This window comes from Penaeus chinensis, chromosome 38, assembly GCF_019202785.1.
Source record: "Penaeus chinensis breed Huanghai No. 1 chromosome 38, ASM1920278v2, whole genome shotgun sequence".
NCBI lineage: Eukaryota > Metazoa > Arthropoda > Malacostraca > Decapoda > Penaeidae > Penaeus > Penaeus chinensis.
Window position 1 is genome coordinate 26,271,191 of NC_061856.1, and position 22,500 is coordinate 26,293,690.

Below are 22,500 nucleotides of genomic sequence, written 5' to 3' on the forward strand. Positions count from 1 at the left end.
GTAAGCATGAATAAACTTTGATTTCTGATGGTATTATTTTAGTTCCTTTTTCCTTATCGTATTTTTAAGGTAACCACACATATGCATTTGTAGACACATGTATGCGTGTACATACACTCTCATACACACGCACGCACGCACTCACTCACTCACTCACTCACTCACTCACTCACTCACTCACTCACTCACTCACTCACTCACTCACTCACTCACTCACTCACTCACTCACTCACTCACGCACCAACACACCAACACACCAACACACCAAAACACACACACACACACACACACACACACACACACACACACACACACACACACACACACACACACACACACACACACATACAAACACACAGATAGGTAGAGGGAGAGGGATAGAGAGAGAGAGAGAATGAAAAAGAGAGAAAATGAGAATAAAAGAGAGAAGGAGAGGGGTAGGAACAGGGGGAGAGGGAGATGGAGAAAAGGGAGGGAGAGGGAGAGGTAGGGGGGAGAAGAAAGAGAGAGAGAGAAAAAGAGAGAAAGAGAGAGAGAGAGAGAGAGAGAGAGCGAGTGAGAGCGAGAGAGAGAGAGAGAGAGAGAGAGAGAGAGAGAGATTTCAACTCACAGAAAAGTGGCTTTTCTTATCTGATATATTAATCATGCATCATGATGTTTACCCTTTACAAGGACACCGCCTTCAACACAACAACCCCACCAACGCTACCACTACCGACAACAACCCTAATTACAACCACAACCTTCGACATTTTACCGAGAATCGACGCCCATATATTTTATCCATAATTAACCACAACATTCAAGGGACGCAATACCACAGATTGGCATCCATCTACCACACTTTTAACCACTTTGTCTTTTAATACCATGACGTGGAAGTGCTTATCATAACTACAATAACAAATCAGATTTAGTTCAGCGGTAAATCATTATTGTATTGTCATAGCTAATATAAAGTCACTGTAGTTTGCGTCACTGTAGTATTGTAATTCGTATCACTATTGTCACTGTGTCACTATATGATCATTGCATTCACCAAACATCAGTAGTTTCTGAATAGTAATTAATACCAATGAATCATATGTAGTTTAGAATCAAATGATATGATTATTCTTAACTGTTAAAAATAGCGAAGACTTATTCTTTGTTATGTAAGCATTTACATTTTTTTTATCCCTAAAACTTAACCATACACCAAGTACGACATCACATAAATCTATGTATCTCTGACCTGACCTGACCTCACCTAATCTCATTATAGCTGATAAATATGAGAAATCGTTCAGATACAGCACGGAATTTAAAGGTCTTGTAATTCGTGAATTCTTTTGAGCTGTGTCGCCTCGGTACAGAACCCTTGTATTGCTGTATCCTATGCCTTACATAATTATATATACCAGTGTGTTATTTCGCATTTTACATTTCAAAACGTCGGTAATTAATATAATGATTATTGTCTTTTTATACAATGTGTTATATTTAATTACACTTTTGGTAATTTCGTTTTGGTAATTTTAGAATAAAATGTATTATCATTGAAAAAAAAGGTTGATATAGCCTAGTGGATAGCAGAAGGCAGTTCTGTAAAATAGTTGAACTGATAGCCATTTCGGATCAGTATCGAACGTATTTTTTATTCGCTTTAATTTTACTGCATATTTGTTTCCCCCTTTTTAATTTTCTGTCGAAATACCCTAGAAATAAACAGAGAAGGACAACGATCATTATCCCAAAAGGATCCAAAATACTTTATGGTTTACTTTCCTAGTCAACCCGTTTTGAAGGCTTTCCGATACCGCCGCATTCCACACTCGCCTCAGAACTCCTGACCTCCGTTCAGCGCCCCAAAATTCACCTGTAGATTAGGTTATCACTGTTTTATCGCGTCTCCCATGACTTCGTGTTGATCCTATTTAGCTTTGCTGCCGAAAAAATAAAAATGAGAAGGCAAAGATCTGACCTAAGCTTGGTTTTCTCGCAAGGAAAGTGATCGAGGAGGAAGGAGAGGCGTTGATTTGCTCCTTGGCCGAGTGTGTAAAAGAAAAAGAAAAATAATTCGGAACAGAGAATGGAAATGAAAAAGGAAAGATAAGGAAGCAAATAGATGGAGAGAATAATAATGTCTACATCTTTGGCTGATGTATTTCGTTAAATCCCTTTCCAAGAAGAAAAAAAAACGTCTTTGCCCCGATTCTTTCCCAAGAGATAAGATACCAAGGCAGCCTGATAAGGAGAACGATAACGTCTTCCTAAAAGAAGATCGTTCTCACCGACACGACTTTCTCGATGTTAGTGTGGTTCGTGCACGGCGTTCAAAAGAGCACCGAAGTGATCTTAGGTGTTCCAAAGTGTTCCAAAGTGTTCCAGGGCGTTCCACGGTTCTCCATCTTACTCAGACGGAAGAGGTAAGAGAAAAGAATGTATCGAAAAAACGGGTTGTTGTTTTTTTTTCCCTGGGAGAGAGTGGCTTTGGCACTTGGTCGCTTTCAGCATTTTGTTTTTCTGTTGTTTTACCTTTGCTTATTACCTTCTCCGTGCTCCTTCAGCCTCTCTCAGCTGCTGAACGATGTGATTTTCGGAAATTCCCTGCGATTGAAAGCATCAAATGTAATCGTGAATCGCGTAAACTCTCTTGATTAACCGCAGTGATCTGTGGAGGCGGAAGAGCTGCCGACGCCTCAGTGCCTCAGGATGAAATATCTGCCGCGGTAAAGCTTCTTGCACGAACTGCCTTTACAGCATTCAGCCTTGATAAAGACGAAGAACAAAAGACAACAGAGAACCTCTCACGCACGCCCTCTGCTTCCCTCGACTCGCAGGTACACATTCGGCTGACGACGGGCGTGAGCGAGAGCGCGGGCGACCTGAAGAAGGCGTATCCTGGAGGAGCGACTGAGGATCTGCTGCAGGAGGAGGAGGAGGACTCCAGCCAATCGCAGGAGGGCGGGGCGATCCGGGCTTCCAGACGCACTGATTGGAAAGATGAGCTCAGAGATATTCAGGTATTTTGGCGTTTGGTGACTTTGGGAATTGGTAAAGATATGTTCACCATCATCATCTTCATCACTATAATCATCATCATCTTCATCACTATAATCAGCATCATCATCTTCATCACTATAATCAGCATCATCATCTTCATCACTATAATCAGCATCATCATCACCACCGTCAAGTACGGTCCGAGAAATTAGAGAAAGCTCGGATTTTGTGGTTTGATAATGAGAAAAGTGGATTTGGTGTTTCCTTCAGAATGGATTTTTTTTTTCTTATGTTTTTTTTTGGATTGATACTGGTACTGTGTGTGTGTGTGTGTGCGTGTGTGTGTGTGTGTGTGTGTGTGTGTGTGTGTGTGTGTGTGTGTGTGTGTGTGTGTGTGTGTGTGTGTGTGTGTGTGTGTGTGTGTGTGTGTGTGTGTGTGTGTGTGTGTGTGTGTGCGTGCGTGTGAGTGTATTTTTCTTTCTTTTGGTCTAATACTTTAGGAATATCTTTTGTTTCTTCACCAACGGCATCCATTTCATCGTCTTGCTCGTCTGCATTATCACCATCCTCTTTTCCCCACTTTCTCCGTCTCCTTTTCCTCCTACTACTAGTGCAACGCCTTCATCTTCTCCCCCAATTCCTCTATCGCCATCGTCATCACCATCACTATCACCTACATCACTATAGTCACCATCATCAACATCATCTTCATCACTATAGTCACCATCATCAACATCATCTTCATCACTATAGTCACCATCATCAACATCATCTTCATCACTATAGTCACCATCATCAACATCATCTTCATCACTATAGTCACCATCATCAACATCATCTTCATCACTATAGTCACCATCATCAACATCATCTTCATCACTATAGTCACCATCATCAACATCATCTTCATCACCATAGTCACCATCATCAACATCATCTTCATCACTATAGTCACCATCATCAACATCATCTTCATCACTATAGTCACCATCATCAACATCATCTTCATCACTATAGTCACCATCATCAACATCATCTTCATCACTATAGTCACCATCATCAACATCATCTTCATCACTATAGTCACCATCATCAACATCATCTTCATCACTATAGTCACCATCATCAACATCATCTTCATCACTATAGTCACCATCATCAACATCATCTTCATCACTATAGTCACCATCATCAACATCATCTTCATCACTATAGTCACCATCATCAACATCATCTTCATCACTATAGTCACCATCATCAACATCATCTTCATCACTATAGTCACCATCATCAACATCATCTTCATCACTATAGTCACCATCATCAACATCATCTTCATCACTATAGTCACCATCATCAACATCATCTTCATCACTATAGTCACCATCATCAACATCATCTTCATCACTATAGTCACCATCATCAACATCATCTTCATCACTATAGTCACCATCATCAACATCATCTTCATCACTATAGTCACCATCATCAACATCATCTTCATCACTATAGTCACCATCATCAACATCATCTTCATCACTATAGTCACCATCATCAACATCATCTTCATCACTATAGTCACCATCATTATCACCATCTTCAAATTTGCATGCTGCATGTAAATTCAACTACACAAGTATAACACAACCGTATTTACGCCATGTTAAAAATACAAGATGTATGGACAAGGGTATTATTTTCCTAATTACTATCATTATAATAATCATCACAATCATATATAATTATGCCTATTCTTTCTCCTTTTTCGTTTTCTTCTTATGTTCTCTTGCCTTATGTTCTCACCACAACCTTCTACTACAAACTTAATCGTTGCTGTCAGTGATAGACATCCCATTACAACTTCTTACTAAAACATCTCTTTACAACAACGTCAGGTTATTAACTACTACTAGTGCAACGCCTTCATCTTCTCCCCCAATTCCTCGTTCGCCATCACCATCACCATCACTATCACTATCACCTACATCACTATAGTCATCTGCTTAAAACTGCTTCTGCTCACTATTACTTTTACCTACGAATCTGTTCAAACCCCTTAACTGTTATCATTCACGCACAATCCCTTGATAACACTGTCTTGCCTATCTGGAATTTTTTTTTGTGTGTGTGTGTGTGTGTCTGTGTGTGTGTCTGTGTGTGTGTGTGTGTATGTGTGTGTCTGTGTGTGTGTGAAGTTTAAGTCTAAGTGAAAACAGTTCGATATGTATGTCCAGTTATTTAAGAGATCACAAGAAGACAAGAACTAGCTGATACCTGTTGATTAGGAGACAAAAGGACACATGAGACTTTATGATCACCATGACTTAGCTATAATAGTCGTCTGATAGCCCTTGTTGTAATTCTAACAGCAGCTGTATTTTTCAAGTTAATGGCCCCAGTTGTGAGAATTTTATAGTTAGGATCAGCACTAGTTTTATATACCCAGATCGCTCTCTCTCTCTCTCTCTCTCTCTCTCTCTCTCTCTCTCTCTCTCTCTATCTATCTATCTATCTATCTATCTATCTATCTATCTATCTCTCTCCCTCTCTCTCTCTCTCCCTCTCTCTCTCTCTCTCTCTCTCTCTCTCTCTCTCTCTCTCTCTCTCTCTCTCTCTCTCTCTCTCTCTCTCTCTCTCTCTCTCTCTCTCTCTCTCTCTCGAACAGTTACTTTAACCCCATACTATTTTTCTTCATGTTAATCTCAACCTCCATTTCCTTCTCCACCCTAATCAGAAATAATCTGAGAATAGTGAGACGAATGAGCACTTCCCCTTTAACCCCCAACCTCCCTCGTTTCCCCCCCCCCCCCTCTCCCAAGGCTGCCCGTGTTGAGCGCGAGGTAGCAAGGTTCCAGCGGACGATCGACGAGACACAGCGGCGCTGGGAGGAGAACTACGCGCGCGCCGCACCCCGCTCCGTGCCCGCGACCGGTCACTCCGATAGCTCGACGGAGGGACTTCACAACCCGCGACCTGGTGAGTGTGGACGACCTCGTATTATTTTGGTTTCATTGTTCAGGATTTTTTTTTTTTTTTTTTTTTTTTTGTGGTAGTCGTAGAGCAAGAATAGCTACATTCTAACATGTGTGAAGGTTTTTTTTTTATGTTTGTTTGTTTTATATTACATCGTCATGGGACACTTTCACAACTAACAAATCCTCATTGTGTATGTTTTTTGTTTATTTGTGATTTGGACCTAAATACTCTTTTTTTTTTTTTCTCTTGGGAATTCGGTAGTCTTTAATTCCAAATGTCTATAGCCTTATCCCCTTTCTTCCAAATACTAATCGACCGTTTCGTTATAAACTCCAGTTACAGCGATAGGCCATACTAGGGAGGTTAGTTGAACTTGGACGCGGCGGTTGAGGGAATACAGTATCTTGTGAAGGCGTGGCTCAGCTCTCTCTCAGTCCCCCTGTAGGAGATTTTCAGGCCATCTCTCCATAGAGACTGATAGGTGGACGACCTGTCACTTGGTACTGTCGCATGACTATATAATTAAACAAGAGTTCACAGAGAACCCATCGTGTCCAGATGATTGGATGACCAAGAGCTAATATGGTTGACAAGCCTTGGATGTCATTAGCATACAGATTGCTTAACACCCTTTGCTGTAGTTGGGCCCCACTCTCCCCTGTTTGCCTCGCCGCACTCGACAGCACTTGCACGGCTAGATGAACCTCGAGAACCACGGCCTCACTTGCACTTGTACTTGCGTCTTGTTATTTCGATATTTCTTTTTTTTTCCAATTATGTGTTATTTACCATATGATGTGTGATTCTTGAGGATGAAACGAATTTTTCGAAAGGAACAGTTTTTATTTGAAAATATAATATTTGCACTTGTACCTCAGACATTTTGATAGAGTACTTATATTATCTGATGAGATGCACAGGTAGTTCGCCAAAAACACAATGGACAATCCAATGATCCTTCTGTTTCCGTTGCAGCTGCCTACCTGGTGCCTCCTCGGCATGATCTGTGGCGGACAGTGAGCGTGGACACCCTCGGCGAGCCGGCGAGAGACAGGACGACGCTGCAGCCTCTCCTGCGCCACACCAGCGTCGACAACCTCAGGCCCTCGACGAAGGTGTCCAACCTGAACCCGCTCGGCCCCAACCCCCGGCAGAATAGTATGAACACAGTGAGTAGCCTGAGTAATATCAACCTGAGCAATAACTGCGGCGGGAACAAGGCGGCGACGAGCTACCAGTCCCATCCAGCGCACGGGCAGTCGGTCGAGAGCATGAGCGGCTACAGCGACGGGGAGAGCCATGGCGACGGCAACGACAGCGACGTGTCCACGAGCACGCCCGACAAGGTCCCCGTGCTGCCGTCGGTCAGGAAGTTGGCCTCGAAGTTCGACGTCGCGAGCAAAGAGAGGGTCAATGACTTAGATAAACATGGGAAAGATGTGAGTACACTGCGTGATTTCCTTTTCGTCAGCGTTATTTTGTTGTTGTTTTAATCTGGAGATTGAGATGTATTTGAAGTAGTTTAGAATTTTTATTTGATTTACATACTTGCAGTACTCAGTCCTCTTCTCTGCTAAACAGGGTTCTCTTGCATTTAATGGAAAGAAGAACATCTTCATTGAGAAATCCTCCCCAACTGACCCGCCGTACATCCGGAACCTCACCAACAACCTCAACAAGAGAACCGAGAAGACCTATAACGTTAAGGAGGTAAGGTCTTTGTCCAACAGATCGAACACCACACACGACCCCCAACCCGCCTCTGACACTGACACTTACTTTACTGATCATGACGACTCTGAGTTTGACGATCAGGCCACAGTGACCAGTGTCAGCTTGCCTCCGACGCCCCATTCGCTCAATGGGGGACTCAGCTACAGCACTTCCAGCCTCTTAGACTCCGACTCTTGCTATTCACTGGACTCTAGGGACCAGAGCCAGGCTTCCCCCGGCGAGGAAGCGGCCAAGACCATTTTCGGGGTGACGCTGCGGAAGGTCAGTCCTTGGTCTGGGAGCAGAAGGTCGTCCGTGTCCAGCAATTCAGGTCGAACAAATGACGAATCTTCTTGGCATAACAGCCACTATGAGCGACAGAACTCTTATTCCAGCTCAGTTGATTTGCATCACGAAAGGACTCCGATTTCGGAAACGGACAGCGATTCCGATGCCCCCAACGCCCTCCGCCAAGTAACCATTATTAAAATTGATGACAAAGCAAGGCATGAGTATCAGAGCATGACAGATTTGTCTGTAAAATATCCCAAGGAAGCCAGCAAGGAAAGGAGGTACAGCAGCACCTTGAACCTTACTTTAGAAAGTGAATTTGCTGGAGCCAATCAACCAGTCCGGAAGACGTCTCTGCAGGCGCTTCCTCCCCTCCAACCCCTAAGTGCAAACTCCCGGCAAAAGAGCATGCCAAACCTCGTTCCGATGCCCAGCATCGCATTTGCGCCAAAGGGACGCAAAAGGTCAATGCGCGATTTCCTGAAGAGTTATCAGAGGCAAACGTCCTTGAGTGAGATTAACAGGATTGAGGAAAAAGTTGAGGAAGAGTGGAATAACCAGCGGAATGGACACGTCCCTCTGCAGCGAATGACATCCGCACCTGCATGGAATCGTCACAGTTTCCACGAAGAGCAGAATTTACCTCAGAGCAGAGACATACAGCCAGTTCAGGAGGCAGTACATGACACTTCTGTTCTAGAAACTGAACAAACACAAAGAACAAATGCTATCGAGTCACCACCACCCGTTGCACATCAGAATTCTCTGTCATCCACGAGCCACATTTCTGAGAATGAATATCCCTCTCATGAAGAAGATACTGGTCAGGGAGTCAATAATGTCCAGCACGAATCTGATGATGAATCCAGTATGTCTGACAGCACAATTACCTCAGACGCTCCAGAAAAAGACGATACCACAAAAGCGCCTATGGAGAGGGCAAAAAGTGTATCTGATTTATTGAAGCTTTATACAGACATGGAAACCAAAGCTGGAAGACCGCCGAGCAGAATTTCAAAGAATGAATTATTCGGTTCGCAAGACCTACTCCGTAAAGAACCAACTCAACAAAGCTATGGACAGGAACTGATACAGAAGGAATTTGCGCAGTCACGCAAACAAGTGCGAGGAACCAGCCTTGAGGAACCATTTTCACCAAATGTTCTTGATGACCAAAGAGTAAAGAATTCGATGGAATATGTTGGAACCGCGTCCGATCTATCAGAGAAAAACACTCGAGAACAAGTCCAAATTGAACCAAACCAAAATACAAGTACAAATGAACTGCCGTCGCCAGGTGTGGTTCTTGACGATGCGAAGGTAAAGGATTTCTTAGAACATATTGACGCTGGAAAGAGACTTGAAGAAGACACCACTGAAGAACCGACCGAAAAGGATGAACACAAAAAGCCATTGGCAAGAGCTAAAAGTATTTCAGACCTTTTGAAATTATATTCTGATAAAAAGAGCAGTGGAGAAGAGAAACCTTTGAAACAACCCACAAAGGATTCAAAGGAGATTGCAAACAAAACTATCATAACTCTCTCTGACAACGAACAATACCCAAAAATGCAATCAAATTCTGCAAAAGTTATTTCTGTTGAAGAGCCCGTGTCCGTGCATAGATCCAGAGGCCATGAAAGCATTCCACTTAAACCGTCTGTAGTTCCCAGCAAAGCCAACTTCTTCGACCAGCCAGACTCGAGGGCACTGAAGCTTCAGCAGGATCTCCCCAGAAGTTCAAAGACTAATTCCAAAAATACAAGGGCTCCTACCTCTGGCAGTGTACCCCTTGAAAAGCCCATTCTCACACAAAGTGCAAAGCCATTCGATAAGAGTTCTAGATCGAACGCGAAAATGAACGGCGATGTTACGAACAAAGATAGAAATGGAAATTCAATTTATGAAGAAGATAACAGAACAGTCATTAGTGTTCCAGACAGCTCATCGAATTCTCTTTTCTATGCCAGCATCATTAACATAGACAGTGATTATAGTGGCTACTCGCCTACAATGTATCCTTCTTATAGTGACGCACAGCATTATCCACCATCAGAAAATAAGAACACAAGCAAAGGATATTCCAAAGAACTAAACACAACAGCATCTTTGACAAATCAAGATTTAGTCTCTGCCAGCAACCCAGAGGTGAAATATTCCCAAGTCATTCCTATTGAAATGGACAACCGCTCGTCACAGAGTCGGCCGAAGGTGAACTCCGAAGACACAAATGACAACTCGTCGCAGGTGAGTGAGGCGGAATCAAGGGGACCTCATGTCACAGTCATCTCCCTCACAGAAGCGCCCCCTTCTGCTCCCCCTCCTGCACCGCCCTCGTCAGATGAAAGCAGTGAGGAAGATGCCATGTGCGATCCTCTGTCCCTCACAAAAATGATCGTCCACGGATCCCGGTGCGGAAGCAGCAGCAGCAGCCGAAGATCCGGGCAGAGAAAAAAAAGCATAACGGCTGCCTCCGTGCCCCTTAACTCTCCCTTCTCACCAGTCAGGAGAAAACCTTCCCTCTCCCCCGACGGTACAGTCATATCCCCGACAGCCGTCACCACTTCCCCCACATTCACAGACGCCCCTTTGCATAAAACGAAGCTAGGACCGCAGTACTCCTATGACGAAGGAGTCGACCTGACGCTGAGTGACGCTGACCTTGTCCAGTCAGCCATCTCAACAGAGTCGAAGTCAACCAGCAGTGTGGACACCATCGGCAAGGACAGCCCCGAGCCCAGGGTACTGTGCGACTAGAAGCACACGTGCATGAATGAGAAGGGGTCAAGAGAATGAGGTACTACTGTACACCGGATCAGTCAGTCGTGGGCCTGTTGGTTGATGTTGGGTTTTCTCACTTGTAGTGTCTTTCAGATTTCATTGGACTTCATGATATAATGTATGCAATTTGAATAACTTATATGAACATTTTTATAGAGGGCTTTACTTTGTATATTTTTTATTTATTGTTTTTTCTGTTAAATGACAGGGTAGTTCTAAATGATGATTGTCATAGGTTATTGCGTAAATTACAGGAAATGTAGTTGATAGACGAATTACTATCTCATCCTTGCTATATATATTTTTTGTTCATGTTATACCACCGAAAAAACAATCTGAAATCTGAAAGAACTGCTAAGATTTGAAATGCGAACGTCCATTTCGTGGGAATTTCCTGCTTTATGAAAACGAACTACAATATCTTGAAATTTGGTCTTGATGGAACTGCTTGCAAAATATATACTCATCTACCTGTTGATTGCATATTGTGTATGGACATATTCGAATTCAAGATTTCCCCTATTGGTGCTGGTATGGTTTGAATTCATCTTGTGTTGATTGATTTTATGCTGAATGGAAGAAATTTTCGGTCATATGCATTTCTCTGTGCTATCTGGTGGTCTCAATATTCCTGTAATGTTAAGCGCCATTATGTGAATATTATGTGGACTACAGGTTTTTTTTCTACATATGAACACATACTTCATTATCTTTATTTATGATTTATCTCATGTTCTTTTTTCATTAATGCACTCACTTGCTACCAATATGTTGGGTTTCAAACGTATAATGTTGCACCTCTCTTGAATGATTTCACATCTCCTACTGTATACTGTACTCGCTACTTCTGCACACCCCTCAGTACTATTCTGATTACCTCTATGTACGTGACGCTATAACATCTTTACGTTGAACTGTGACTGTGGGATTGTGACACTGTTCTGACTGGACTGTTGCTTGCTTGCCTTTACAGTATGTTATTTTTTGACAGATATTTGAGATTTTACGTTACTGTGTTTTATTTCACTGTTTTTTTATCATCTTATTTTCTTAATTGATATTTTGATCATTATTGTTTTCAGCTTTGGGTTTATATTTGTTTTGTTCATGATTTTTCAAACACATAAAACTCTTAAAGCTTTAATATGGGCATACTATTTTTTTCTTTAGTAAACGTATCTTTCACAAGCACACACTTATGCTCAGCCACACACAGGCACGCCCATATTTTTGTTTCAATACTGAGTATTATGTATCACTTTAGCTCACAACACAATGGTAATTATTAAAAAATAACATTACAAAAATCAATGCATTCAATCTATCCACCCGCACGCCTTCTAAGATTAAATTAATTATAACTTAAAACACAAACATTGCCCGACCTTATAATTAACATATATGTAGAATTTATGTACTCATATAGACCTTGCATAAAGTCACAACATAAACATTGCACAATCACATAGATGACAAATAATACGTTGTAATGTCTATCCTTTCAATTATTTGCTCAAACATATTTTTCGTTATTTTATGTCAATTGTGATTTCTGTGTCGATTGCTGGCTTATTCTCTGGAGACTGAGCCGTTTCTTTCTTTTCTTTACATGCAGCTTATTTTTTTAAATAGTGGAAGATGGTGTAAGAGGAAATTTATGATGAATATGTAATCTAATGTGAGTAAATTTGCTAGACTGGTAGAGTAAGAATATATTCATATAACGTAGCAGTAAAATTATTCCGAATTTTAGTTTTTGTACTTTGTATTTCTTTTTTCGTGGATAAGTATCCGTATTATTTTCCTCTAAAAGGCAGAGTAGACTGCACAAAATATGATTTGAACTATAACAATTATATTACTTCAGGAATTAAAGCAGTTCTCCGACTCCCTTTGCAGGTGCATAGCCTAACGGCGCGCTGCGTTCCCCGGCGATTCCGCGAGGGCTTGAAGGAGCACCCTGCGAACGGCCACGTGACCTCGAAGACGCAGCCCAACCACACGTGTCCTTCTCCCAGACGCGACGCCCCTTCGCCTGAACACCTGGGCATCCCGTGGGGTCCTGCAGCCATCCCGGTCAGGCCCACGCAGGTGCACGGGGACACGAGCGACGACTCGTCTGCGCCCCCAGGTTCCCCGAGGCGCGTTCCCCGTCGGAGAAGCGGAGGACGTCGAGACACCCCAGGCTGGTACGCGAGACCCGAGTGCGGTTCCCTGACAGATCCTGCGGTTCCATTTGCTACTGACAGTGTTTGCTAAACTGGGACGATTTCTTCTTAAATGACTGTGCAGATTATATACGTATACCTATATATTTTACAAAAAAAAACAACACACTTTTCATCTGTCCTTAAAATGAATAAAAACACACCACAATAAAAAAAATAACCTCAATATTCAAAGTTCTTGATAAAGAAAGGCATTCTTTATTCTCATAGAACTGCTTTTATAAATGAAGATTCATGAGAAATCCTCATGATTTGACATAAAGCGACCTCTCCCACTGCCTCTGTGAAACACGACAACTCGACGTCCCCATGAGAGGTCCAGCCCAAGTGATGTGCAATTATATGCTGCCATAGCCATACATATCACCTTCACATTCATGAAAGAACTGTAACCAAAAAAGATGTCAACTGCCGTTTTATAAAACAAAAGTGGATCATAAGGCCATTTACATTTGAAACATGAATAACACAAAAATGTAATACAATGCAACCAGTCAAATCAGTAACGTGGTCGACAATAAATGATGATTACTATGTCAGTATTTTAGAATATGAGACAGTACTCTGTAGTGTTGCTAAAGGAGAAAGTATAGTGAAATAGCTAAATAGCTCCTGGACTTCAAGTGACTCTGCATAATATTGAGTGTGAGGTGTGTAAATATGTGAAAGAAAATCATCACACGATATGGGTTACACTTTTTTTCTTCCTCAGAATTACCTATTCTGTAAAAATATAATCTTCTCTATGAAGGTGTGTATATATTTAAAATGTATTTGATACAAAATGAAATGTACTACAGCTAATATGTATACCACAGCTAATGCAATTACTGTACTGAATGTAGTTTTCAGTAGACAAGCTTATGGTATTGAATAGAGGTGCCTCAAGTCAAGGGATAACTGTTCTTGTAAAATGATGTAATTGAAAGTTCACTTTAAGTACTGCAGTCTTTAACATAATCACCTGTTTCAGTTTAAATTCTTGATTGTCACTTCAGTATGGAAAAATGGTATGGAAAATATAGAAATTTTTAGATTATAAGGTGATTTGTGATTGGCAACTGTGATCAAACTCAGCATGGTGGTAACAGATAACGTTTATATGATGTTGAATAGTGTGTACGTCTATTTTTCATAAACTGTGTACTTTCTGTATGAAAAAGATACCTTTGTTGATAACTCTAAATGTAATGGTGCCTTTAAGGAGTATATTGTAACTAAATGCCTTATATGTTAGTGATTATGTTGTATTATAAATGATAGATTACAATCAATATTTTAGTGTTGTATAGTCAATTAAAAGAACAAGCTCAGATGACCCATGTACTTACAAATTCATAAAATGAAAAAAAATCATTGCTTTCCGTTATTCGCATATCTGTAAGAGCAAAATTTAAACCCTCAAAAAATGTAAGAATTAGTATATGCATTTTAAGGTTTATAGCTACTAAGCATATCCTTAATTCTGGTGTGTTTCTGAGAGGGCAATGTAAGTATTTCTCAGAAAAGAGTTTAAATTGACAAGAACATATATTATATCATGTACTATGGACTTACATTTATGAATAGTTTCCATTACAGATCGAATATTATTACACTTTTTTATTATGTACAGAAGATATCATTGCTCATTGCTTTCCATATTTCAGTCCAATGGCACAGATAGAAACTCTGATTTACAATTGCCTTTGTATCAGTATTAAATGTCTTCTTTGATGTATGCATCCTGATTTCTGGTTTCAAGTGCCATACTGCAAACATCATTTATTTCATTTCCTTTTCAGCCTTTATTTTATGCTGCTTACTCAATAGTAGTGTTATTTCCAAAACTCAAGAAAACTTCCTTATTACTCAAATATATAGACTCCTTACATGATGTTTTCTTATACCCTATAAGCACAAGAAGTGTAAGGAGAATTTTTCTAACTCCATGCTAACATTATTTTGACCAAGTGAAAAAAAATAAGGTTCATGTCACATGATATTTTATATAATTAAAGTTTGTAGGTAGGATTTCTTCTCTCTCTCCCTCCCCCCCTCCCTCCCTCCCCCTCTCTCTCTCTCTCTCTCTCTCTCTCTCTCTCTCTCTCTCTCTCTCTCTCTCTCTCTCTCTCTCTCTCTCTCTCTCATCCTCTCTCTCTCTCTCTCCTCCTCTCTCCTCCCTCTCTCCTCTCCCTCCCCTCTCTCTCTCTCTCTCCCTCTCTCTCTCTCCCTCTCCTCTCTCTCTCCCTCTCTCTCTTCTCCACTCTCTCTCTCTCTCTCTCCCTCCTCTCTCTCTCTCTCTCCTCTCTCTCTCTCTCCCTCTCCCTCTCTCCTCTCTCTCTCCCTCTCCTCTCTCTCTCCTCTCCTCTCCTCCCTCTCCCTCTTTATCCCCTCCTCTCCTCCCTCTCCCTCTCCCTCTCCCTCTCCCTCTCTCTCTCTCTCTCTCTCCCTCCCTCCCCTTTCCTCTCTCTCTCTCTCTCTCTAAAACTCTCCCTTCCCCTCCTTTCCCTCCTCCTCTCTCTTCACCATCTCCTCTTCTTCTCTCCTCCCCATCTCTCTCTCTCCTCATCTCTCCCTCCTCTAACCCCCCCCTCCCCCTTCCCTAAAACCTCTTTTCGTTTTTTCTCTCTCATCTCACTCTCTTCTTCATCCTTCCTCCCCTCACCTCATCTCTCTCTCCCCCCTCTCTTCTCTCTTCCTCCCCCCAAAAAAACCCTCTCCCCCCCCCTCCCCCTCTCTCCCTCCCCCCTTTTCCCTTCTCTCTCTATCTCTCCCCCATCCATCCCTGCGGGAAGACCCTCTCCAACCTCTACGATTCGGAACCGGCCCAACCATAGCCGAGGCACCCTAACCAGGGATACAAAACAAATCCGAAGCATTAGACAATCCCGATCGTATAGTTGGAAAACCAACTGGAAAGGAAAAGAACCTGGAGAAACCTTCGGGGTACCCACCCAGCGCTCAAAATTCCTCCCCCAACACACAAAAGCAGCAACTCTCGTTCTCTGTCTGGACGCATGCATCATCATCTCGCTATGACGGGCACACTCAACTCTGCTTCAGAATCTCTGGGTTCTCTTCTTGGACAGAGTGGAAACTGCAATAGAATTCAGTACGTCCAAAAAAGAACGGCTAAGCGGACCAGCCCAAAACGAGGAGTTAAAGGACAACTACATCGCAGGGATCGGCGAAAATCTTCGCTTTCCTAGTGTTAGCATACGTCTAATTCCAGTCTACGCCCATAAACCGCTCAATCTTTCTCTCAACAAAGATAGTCGTGAGTGGGCAGAAGTAACCCCGGACAACAGAGTCGACGAACCACAAATCTCATAAATACACTACACTTATTAATCACGTGTCTTCATCCAGACACCACATCAAATCGAAAAAGATCTAACCTACATTCAAACTAGACTCGCAAGCGACCAAGAAATTACACCCGAAATACACATCAACCACTCTACAGTCACAACACAAAGATCATATGCCTCTAAGCAAAGCTCCTCAAGCTCTATCTCAACAGAATTCGCACAATCTCAATACATGCATTGTCCCACGTAACGGGGATACAGAGAAACCACAAACTACAACAATCTGAAAGAAGGGCAAAAATACAACAGTCCACAATACACCAATAAAAGCCAGGATCCCGGCTCTCTCCTCCTCGAAATTCTATTAATCAAATCGTCACGTCTCACAATTCATCAGCGTACACACAGAGTCTCTCATTAGATGATCCGTCATCTCATCACCCTCAGCCCGCTTATCTCAAAGACCAGACGAAAACTTCAGCCGTAGTAGCTCAAAGCCAACGGCTCCCTCCCGACTCAATCATCTGTGGTTGAGTGTACACTCTTAATGCGAGAATCTTCTCCGTCTTAAATCACTATCTACCTACGAAAACCCATCAGCTCTCCTCAGTCATCGAAACTCTTCTCAAAACTGAAACACAGGATCACTCACTTTCTCTCTCAATCTCATCATTCTCTCATCGTCAAATATCCAACCAGGTGGGGCAGCGTTCGCCATCTACTCATGTCCCATCTCCCATCTCCCTCCCCCCTCCTCTCCCTCCCCCCTCCTCTCCCTCTCCTCTCCCCCTCTCCCTCCCCTCTCTCCTTTATCTCCCCTCTTCTCCCCCCCCCTCCCTCTCACCTCCCCTCTCTCCCTCCCTCTCTCTCCTCATTCCCCTCCCCTCCTCCCCCCCTCTCTCCCTCCCCTTCAACTCTCTCCCCTCCTCCCTCTCCCTCTTCCCTCTCCCCCCCTCCTCATCTTTCTCCTCTCTTTCCCCCCTCCCTCTCTTTTCCCCCTTCCCCCCCTCGTCTTCCCCTCTCTTTCCCTCTTCATCCCTCTCTCTCCCCCTTTTCCCCCTCTCTCCCTCTCCCTCACCACCACCACTCCCCACACACACCCCAAAAACACACAACACACAAAACACCCCACACCACACAAAACACACAACCAAAAAACCCCAACACACACCCACACATACACACATATTATTTTTTTTTCCCTTTTTTTCTTTTTCTTTTTTCTTTAAACAAAAGCTATTTTCCCTCATTAAACATTTATTTCAGTATCATAAAATACTTTTCAAAAAGCTACTTTAAAACAGAGTGCTTAAGCTTATGAGAATAAACATAGAAATCAGAGATGCAGAATATGTACTAGAAAAAAATACATTATTAAATACTGTTATATAGGGATATAGGAGGGATATATTTTCCATCCATATTTTCTTGTATTCTTCAAACATACAAGTATTTTGCTGACATCCATTATCAGTGAACATGAATCCCCTAAAAATCAGTCTCAGAATAATAGCAAATGTTTCCTTCATGGATTCAAAAGCTTTAAGAATACGGCATTCAGTATATAAGCCTCCATGTTAAGGCAACTTTAATAAACAATGTGATAAAAAAGCATAACTTCAATGGATTGCATGTTAAACTATGAAAGAGATTTTTAAAACTTGCTTTATTATTTTCTTCTTATATAAGATAATTGCCAAAAACAAGTGACATCAAAATTCAAGGGGCCTCTATAATTTTATGAACAAATTCTGTGCCTTTTAAATTAAATACCAGGCTTTGAATTAATTGTCTACTAAGGAATTCTTTTCCCCTTTGAGCAAAATAATTATTCCAAGAAAAATGTAATTGGAAAGATTCTATATTGATAACTAATTTTCAAAATGTATCATTTCTATAGTTTAAATATCATAAATTGTTCTGTCCTTTTATCTATGAACAGCTATTGTTGCATGAAGATATGAAACAGGTATATGATACATTTTTAAAAATGTTTCCAATATCCTTATGAGAACTGAACCTTAAGTGGGGAAAAAATTTACAAAGTGGACAAAAAAAAAAAAACTGTCATACTGATTTTTTTTTTGTGTGATTTTGGGGCTGCCCAGAAGGGAGGAAACTTACCCCACCCAGCTGAAAATTCAACAAATACAAATTGAAAAGCCTAAATGATCTAACGTGTATTCATGACTAACAGTACTTCATTACATTTTGTTAACACTAATATTTTGACACCCCCAAATCTTCCATAGATTACTTTCCTATTACTAAACAGTATAGTTTTCTACTCATTTCACATGAAAGCCTTCAGAAATTAATGTTGTCAGTTTATCATACACTTTGTCATCAAGCCACTAAATCTGGCTGCTGTCAAGTCAATATATATCACCAGAGTCAATTATGGGTATCTACCTCATTTTCAGCTGTTTAATTCCCTTCATAGTAATGCTTGAGTCATATTTTCTCACTATTTTATAAAAACATAAAGAAACAAAAAACTGTTTTCTATACTTGAACGGCAAAATATGAATATGTATAAAAAGTTTAAATATTTGTTACTCTTGAATTTGTCATAAGCACCAACAAATGATAAGAAACTTTTAACAGAATAGAAATACAAATATTTGGGGGAAATTAATCAACAAGTAATTGAATTAGTGTACTTACTGATACAACAAGGTATATAGAAAACAAATGCAATTTACCTTATATTGGTCCTCAAAAAGGATCAAGCAATCCCTTGTTTGTCTGATTATTTCTAAACATTATTTGCTTGAAATTCACCAACATTTGTTTTAAATCTGAACTTGTCTGAAAGACTGAAATTATGATAAATTAATTAGGGATAACAGAGTATACAACTTAATTATGAAAATAAACGTTTGTCTGTAAATAATTTTAAAAAAGTGATTTTAACTTTTAAAAAAATTACAATAAATAAATAAATAAATAGTCTCAAAAATTATGACTGATGTCCCAAGATGGACAATTCCTGTTCACTAATCCATCAAAGAAATAAAAAAATCATTAAAGCACTATAGGTTAAGAAAAGGTATATGTAATTTAAATATTTCTTTTCAACACTTTCATGATTAAATCCAACTTGAAATAACTTCTCAAAATATACATCACTATTACCAAACTGCAATCAATAAAATAAGAAAGAAAAAGAGAAAGAAAAAAATATATATATGTGGAAATATACAGCCTACTTTCATATTCCTTTACTTTTCTAAATAACAATCATATAATCAAATTATATTTCATCATGGTAACTCCAATCAGTCATTGTGGAGTCAGCATTTACGATCAAGATAGATTTTTATATATTACAGACAGTTGGCATATCTTCCTTGATACAGTGCTCAGTACCAGAATATTCACTTTAAACATAATAAATCACATCTGCGAGAAAAAGATGCATGCACAAGTTCACTTCTAGTATATAATAATTACAGTCATGAAGATGAAAACCATAAACCTTTACGATGTGGTGATATACAAGTTACTCTCATCCATAATAATGTACCAAACAATTCATATACTACTTATTCCTAATCTCTCGGCCTGTTCAAGAGTGGATTTTATGTGTTCGTCAAAGAGTTCACATCTTATGGGCATCTCTAGGGAATAGAAGGGGTTCTTGAGGGCAAAGTCGGAGTAGATTTCATATACTCTGTGGAGAAGGGTATCTATGCCTGCGTGTTTGGGGTCGGAGATAAGCATAAACTTCACTCCTGAAAAGTAAAAGAGGAAATGTAGGTTGAACTAACTTTAGTTATATAAAAATAATCTGATAACTTCTAAAAAAAAAAGAAAAAAAGCATCCTGTTTATAAAAATGATGCATTTTTTATATCACGTCATAACTCATATGGGTCCTATTTTTCAGCTAAAAAAAAATTACAGACCTACATTATCTAATCCAATTAGCTAAGGAAATAATAAAACGTGATCTCTTATGAACCGCATTCATGTTAACAAATGTAGAAAAGGTATGAATGAGAATGAATATCTTCACAATACAAGAGATGTATTTGACCGGTTTCGATTATATCTTCGTCAGAAATACGTATTTCTGACGAAGATATAATCGAAACTGGTCAACTACATCTCTTGTATTGTGAAGATATTCATTCTCATTCATACCTTTTCTAGTGATCTCTTATGCCTAGGGAGCATAGCCTGAGTTCTGCAGCCGAACTAAGCAATCACATTTCAAAATTGGTGTCAAAAGACTTTAATGCACAGCCAATAATATAGCTTCCTGAGCACTAGAGAGGAGAAAAGCCTACGTCCCTCTAAAAAATGACCCTGATTTGGTGGAATTTACACAAACAAACTGAAAGTTACTTCTTTAGTTTAATAACTACACAGTGGTTAACATGTTTGAATAGGTTTAATAGGTTTAATAATATTTTACAATTCTAGATAGGATTTTGATGTGTGACACTTAAAAAAGTGATGCAGAATTAAAATGTAATATTTCTGTTCATTTTCTTTTCCTAAATACAAAGGAACAACCATCTGGCAATGAATCAACGTTCACACTGCTTTCTGTGCTTCCTTGTAGAATTTAAGACTTTTATTAGTTATACAACTTCTTTATTATTCAGCTACTACTTTTAAAACTGAAACAGTTTAAGAGACGATGTACACAGAGGAGCTCTTCTTTTCAACACTCAATGAAACCTCTAAAATACAAATAAAATTTACTTAGTAACAGTTAATCTCTAAGAATCACCAAATTTTAGCAAACAACAACAAGTTTGAAAAAATAAAAATGAAATAACTATACAAATTGGTTTCTAAAGTTTCATGCTGAAGCTTAGCATTAAAAATCGATAACAAGGAATTTTTACCTGTTAGTGTCTGGAAGCAGTTCATCCTGAAGTTGTCACTTTCAATAGTCTCTATCCCTGAGCTTCTTGTCTCTGGGCTTAGCTGACAAGCCAGTGCATAAAGAGGATAAAACATTGATGCCTGCAAAGAAAATAAAACATGAATCTACATTGTCTTTCACTGATTCATTTGCTTAGCCTTTACATTTTGTCCATCCTGGCTAGTCTGCCCAGAATGGCAAATCAAGGGTAGACCATAAATGAAAGTCTTCAAAGACATAATAAAAAATTTACATCCTTCAAAGAACTTACAACCACTTACCTGGAAAATCTTCTCATTTGTGGTCAACTTGGGTCGTGCAAACTTCAGGTTAATAGGATAGTTTGCCTCATTAGCGAGAACCTGCATGGCATCACGTCCGTCATCAAGTTGTTGGCCTGTCACCTTCATGCCATTCACAGACACTAATGTGTGTCCAACTGCGAGAAAAATCAACTTTAAGATTTAACACACAATATGGGAGCCAGCATGACGACAAAGCCTTCTATACACACACATTGTTAAAATCTCCACTTTTCTTTTTGCTGCCTTATTAATAAGAGATAAGAAACTATCAAAGAGATCATGCAAAACATGATAAACGTCATTATCCCAACAGCAACTTTACCTTTAATCCCATCACGCTGACCATACACAACCATGATGTTTCTGTTCTGCACCTCAAGCTTAACCTCAAGAGGAAAGCTAAATGTTTTTTCATTTTCTATAGTTGGAATGTTGTTATCCAGCTGGTAAATCAGACCCCCAGACTTGCTCAGGATATAAAGACTGTGAATTGGCATGTTTGCTGGGGAAAGAGAGAGAGAAAGAGATAAAAAGACTTCAACTTTTATTGCATTAAACTTATGCTCTAGTTATTAATACAGTTCATTTAATGTTCAAAGCTGAATACCCAGAGCCATGTATCTTTGGCAATTTGAAGCTCTTTGATATGGAACTACTGTAACAGTCATTAAAAACAGGATGAAAAAGTGACAAATAAACAGCCAAATCATTAACTGCAGATTGATTAAAAAGGCCATTAATATGTATCTGCAATCCTCATAAGCATATTTCTATAAATGCGAATAAACCTCCACCACGTACAGCAGACATCACTGACTGAATAAGTTGAAGCTCTATACTACCTGAATATACACTGTGGAGGTTCAATGTCCTTCTCTAAAACACCAAAGCCACAGAGGCCTTGGTGTCTGCCTAACACTATACCACATAAAGGTTGGATTTAACTAAATGCTGCCAGGAAAATGCTGTGCTCATTTTTTATTTTTTTGTGAAATGTCTCTGCACATTGATGGCTCTGCAAGTGCTTAGCCACCAAGGAGTCAATAA

At 40.2% G+C, this 22,500-nt stretch overlaps 2 protein-coding genes across 6 annotated transcripts in view; one reads left to right on the forward strand and one right to left on the reverse strand.

Annotated features, from left to right (window-relative positions):
* The window catches only part of LOC125045817, a 60,444-nt gene extending 45,599 nt beyond the window's left edge, over positions 1–14,845 (forward strand). For all 5 annotated transcript variants that reach the window (XM_047643313.1, XM_047643310.1, XM_047643314.1 and 2 more), the window contains 5 exons: positions 2,823–3,005; positions 5,805–5,961; positions 6,937–7,400; positions 7,543–7,671; positions 12,646–14,845. In XM_047643313.1, the coding sequence (XP_047499269.1) occupies positions 2,823–3,005; positions 5,805–5,961; positions 6,937–7,400; positions 7,543–7,671; positions 12,646–13,005 (1,293 nt within the window). In that variant the 3' untranslated portion in view covers positions 13,006–14,845. The remainder of the gene's footprint in view (positions 1–2,822; positions 3,006–5,804; positions 5,962–6,936; positions 7,401–7,542; positions 7,672–12,645) is intronic.
* A 4,479-nt stretch (positions 14,846–19,324) lies between these two features.
* The window catches only part of LOC125046212 (trafficking protein particle complex subunit 4-like), a 5,497-nt gene continuing 2,321 nt past the window's right edge, over positions 19,325–22,500 (reverse strand). The window contains exons 2-5 of the mRNA XM_047643926.1: positions 21,776–21,955; positions 21,430–21,587; positions 21,129–21,249; positions 19,325–20,004 (exon numbers count right to left, since the gene is read on the reverse strand). Of these exons, the coding sequence (XP_047499882.1) occupies positions 19,805–20,004; positions 21,129–21,249; positions 21,430–21,587; positions 21,776–21,950 (654 nt within the window). The 5' untranslated portion in view covers positions 21,951–21,955 and the 3' untranslated portion in view covers positions 19,325–19,804. The remainder of the gene's footprint in view (positions 20,005–21,128; positions 21,250–21,429; positions 21,588–21,775; positions 21,956–22,500) is intronic.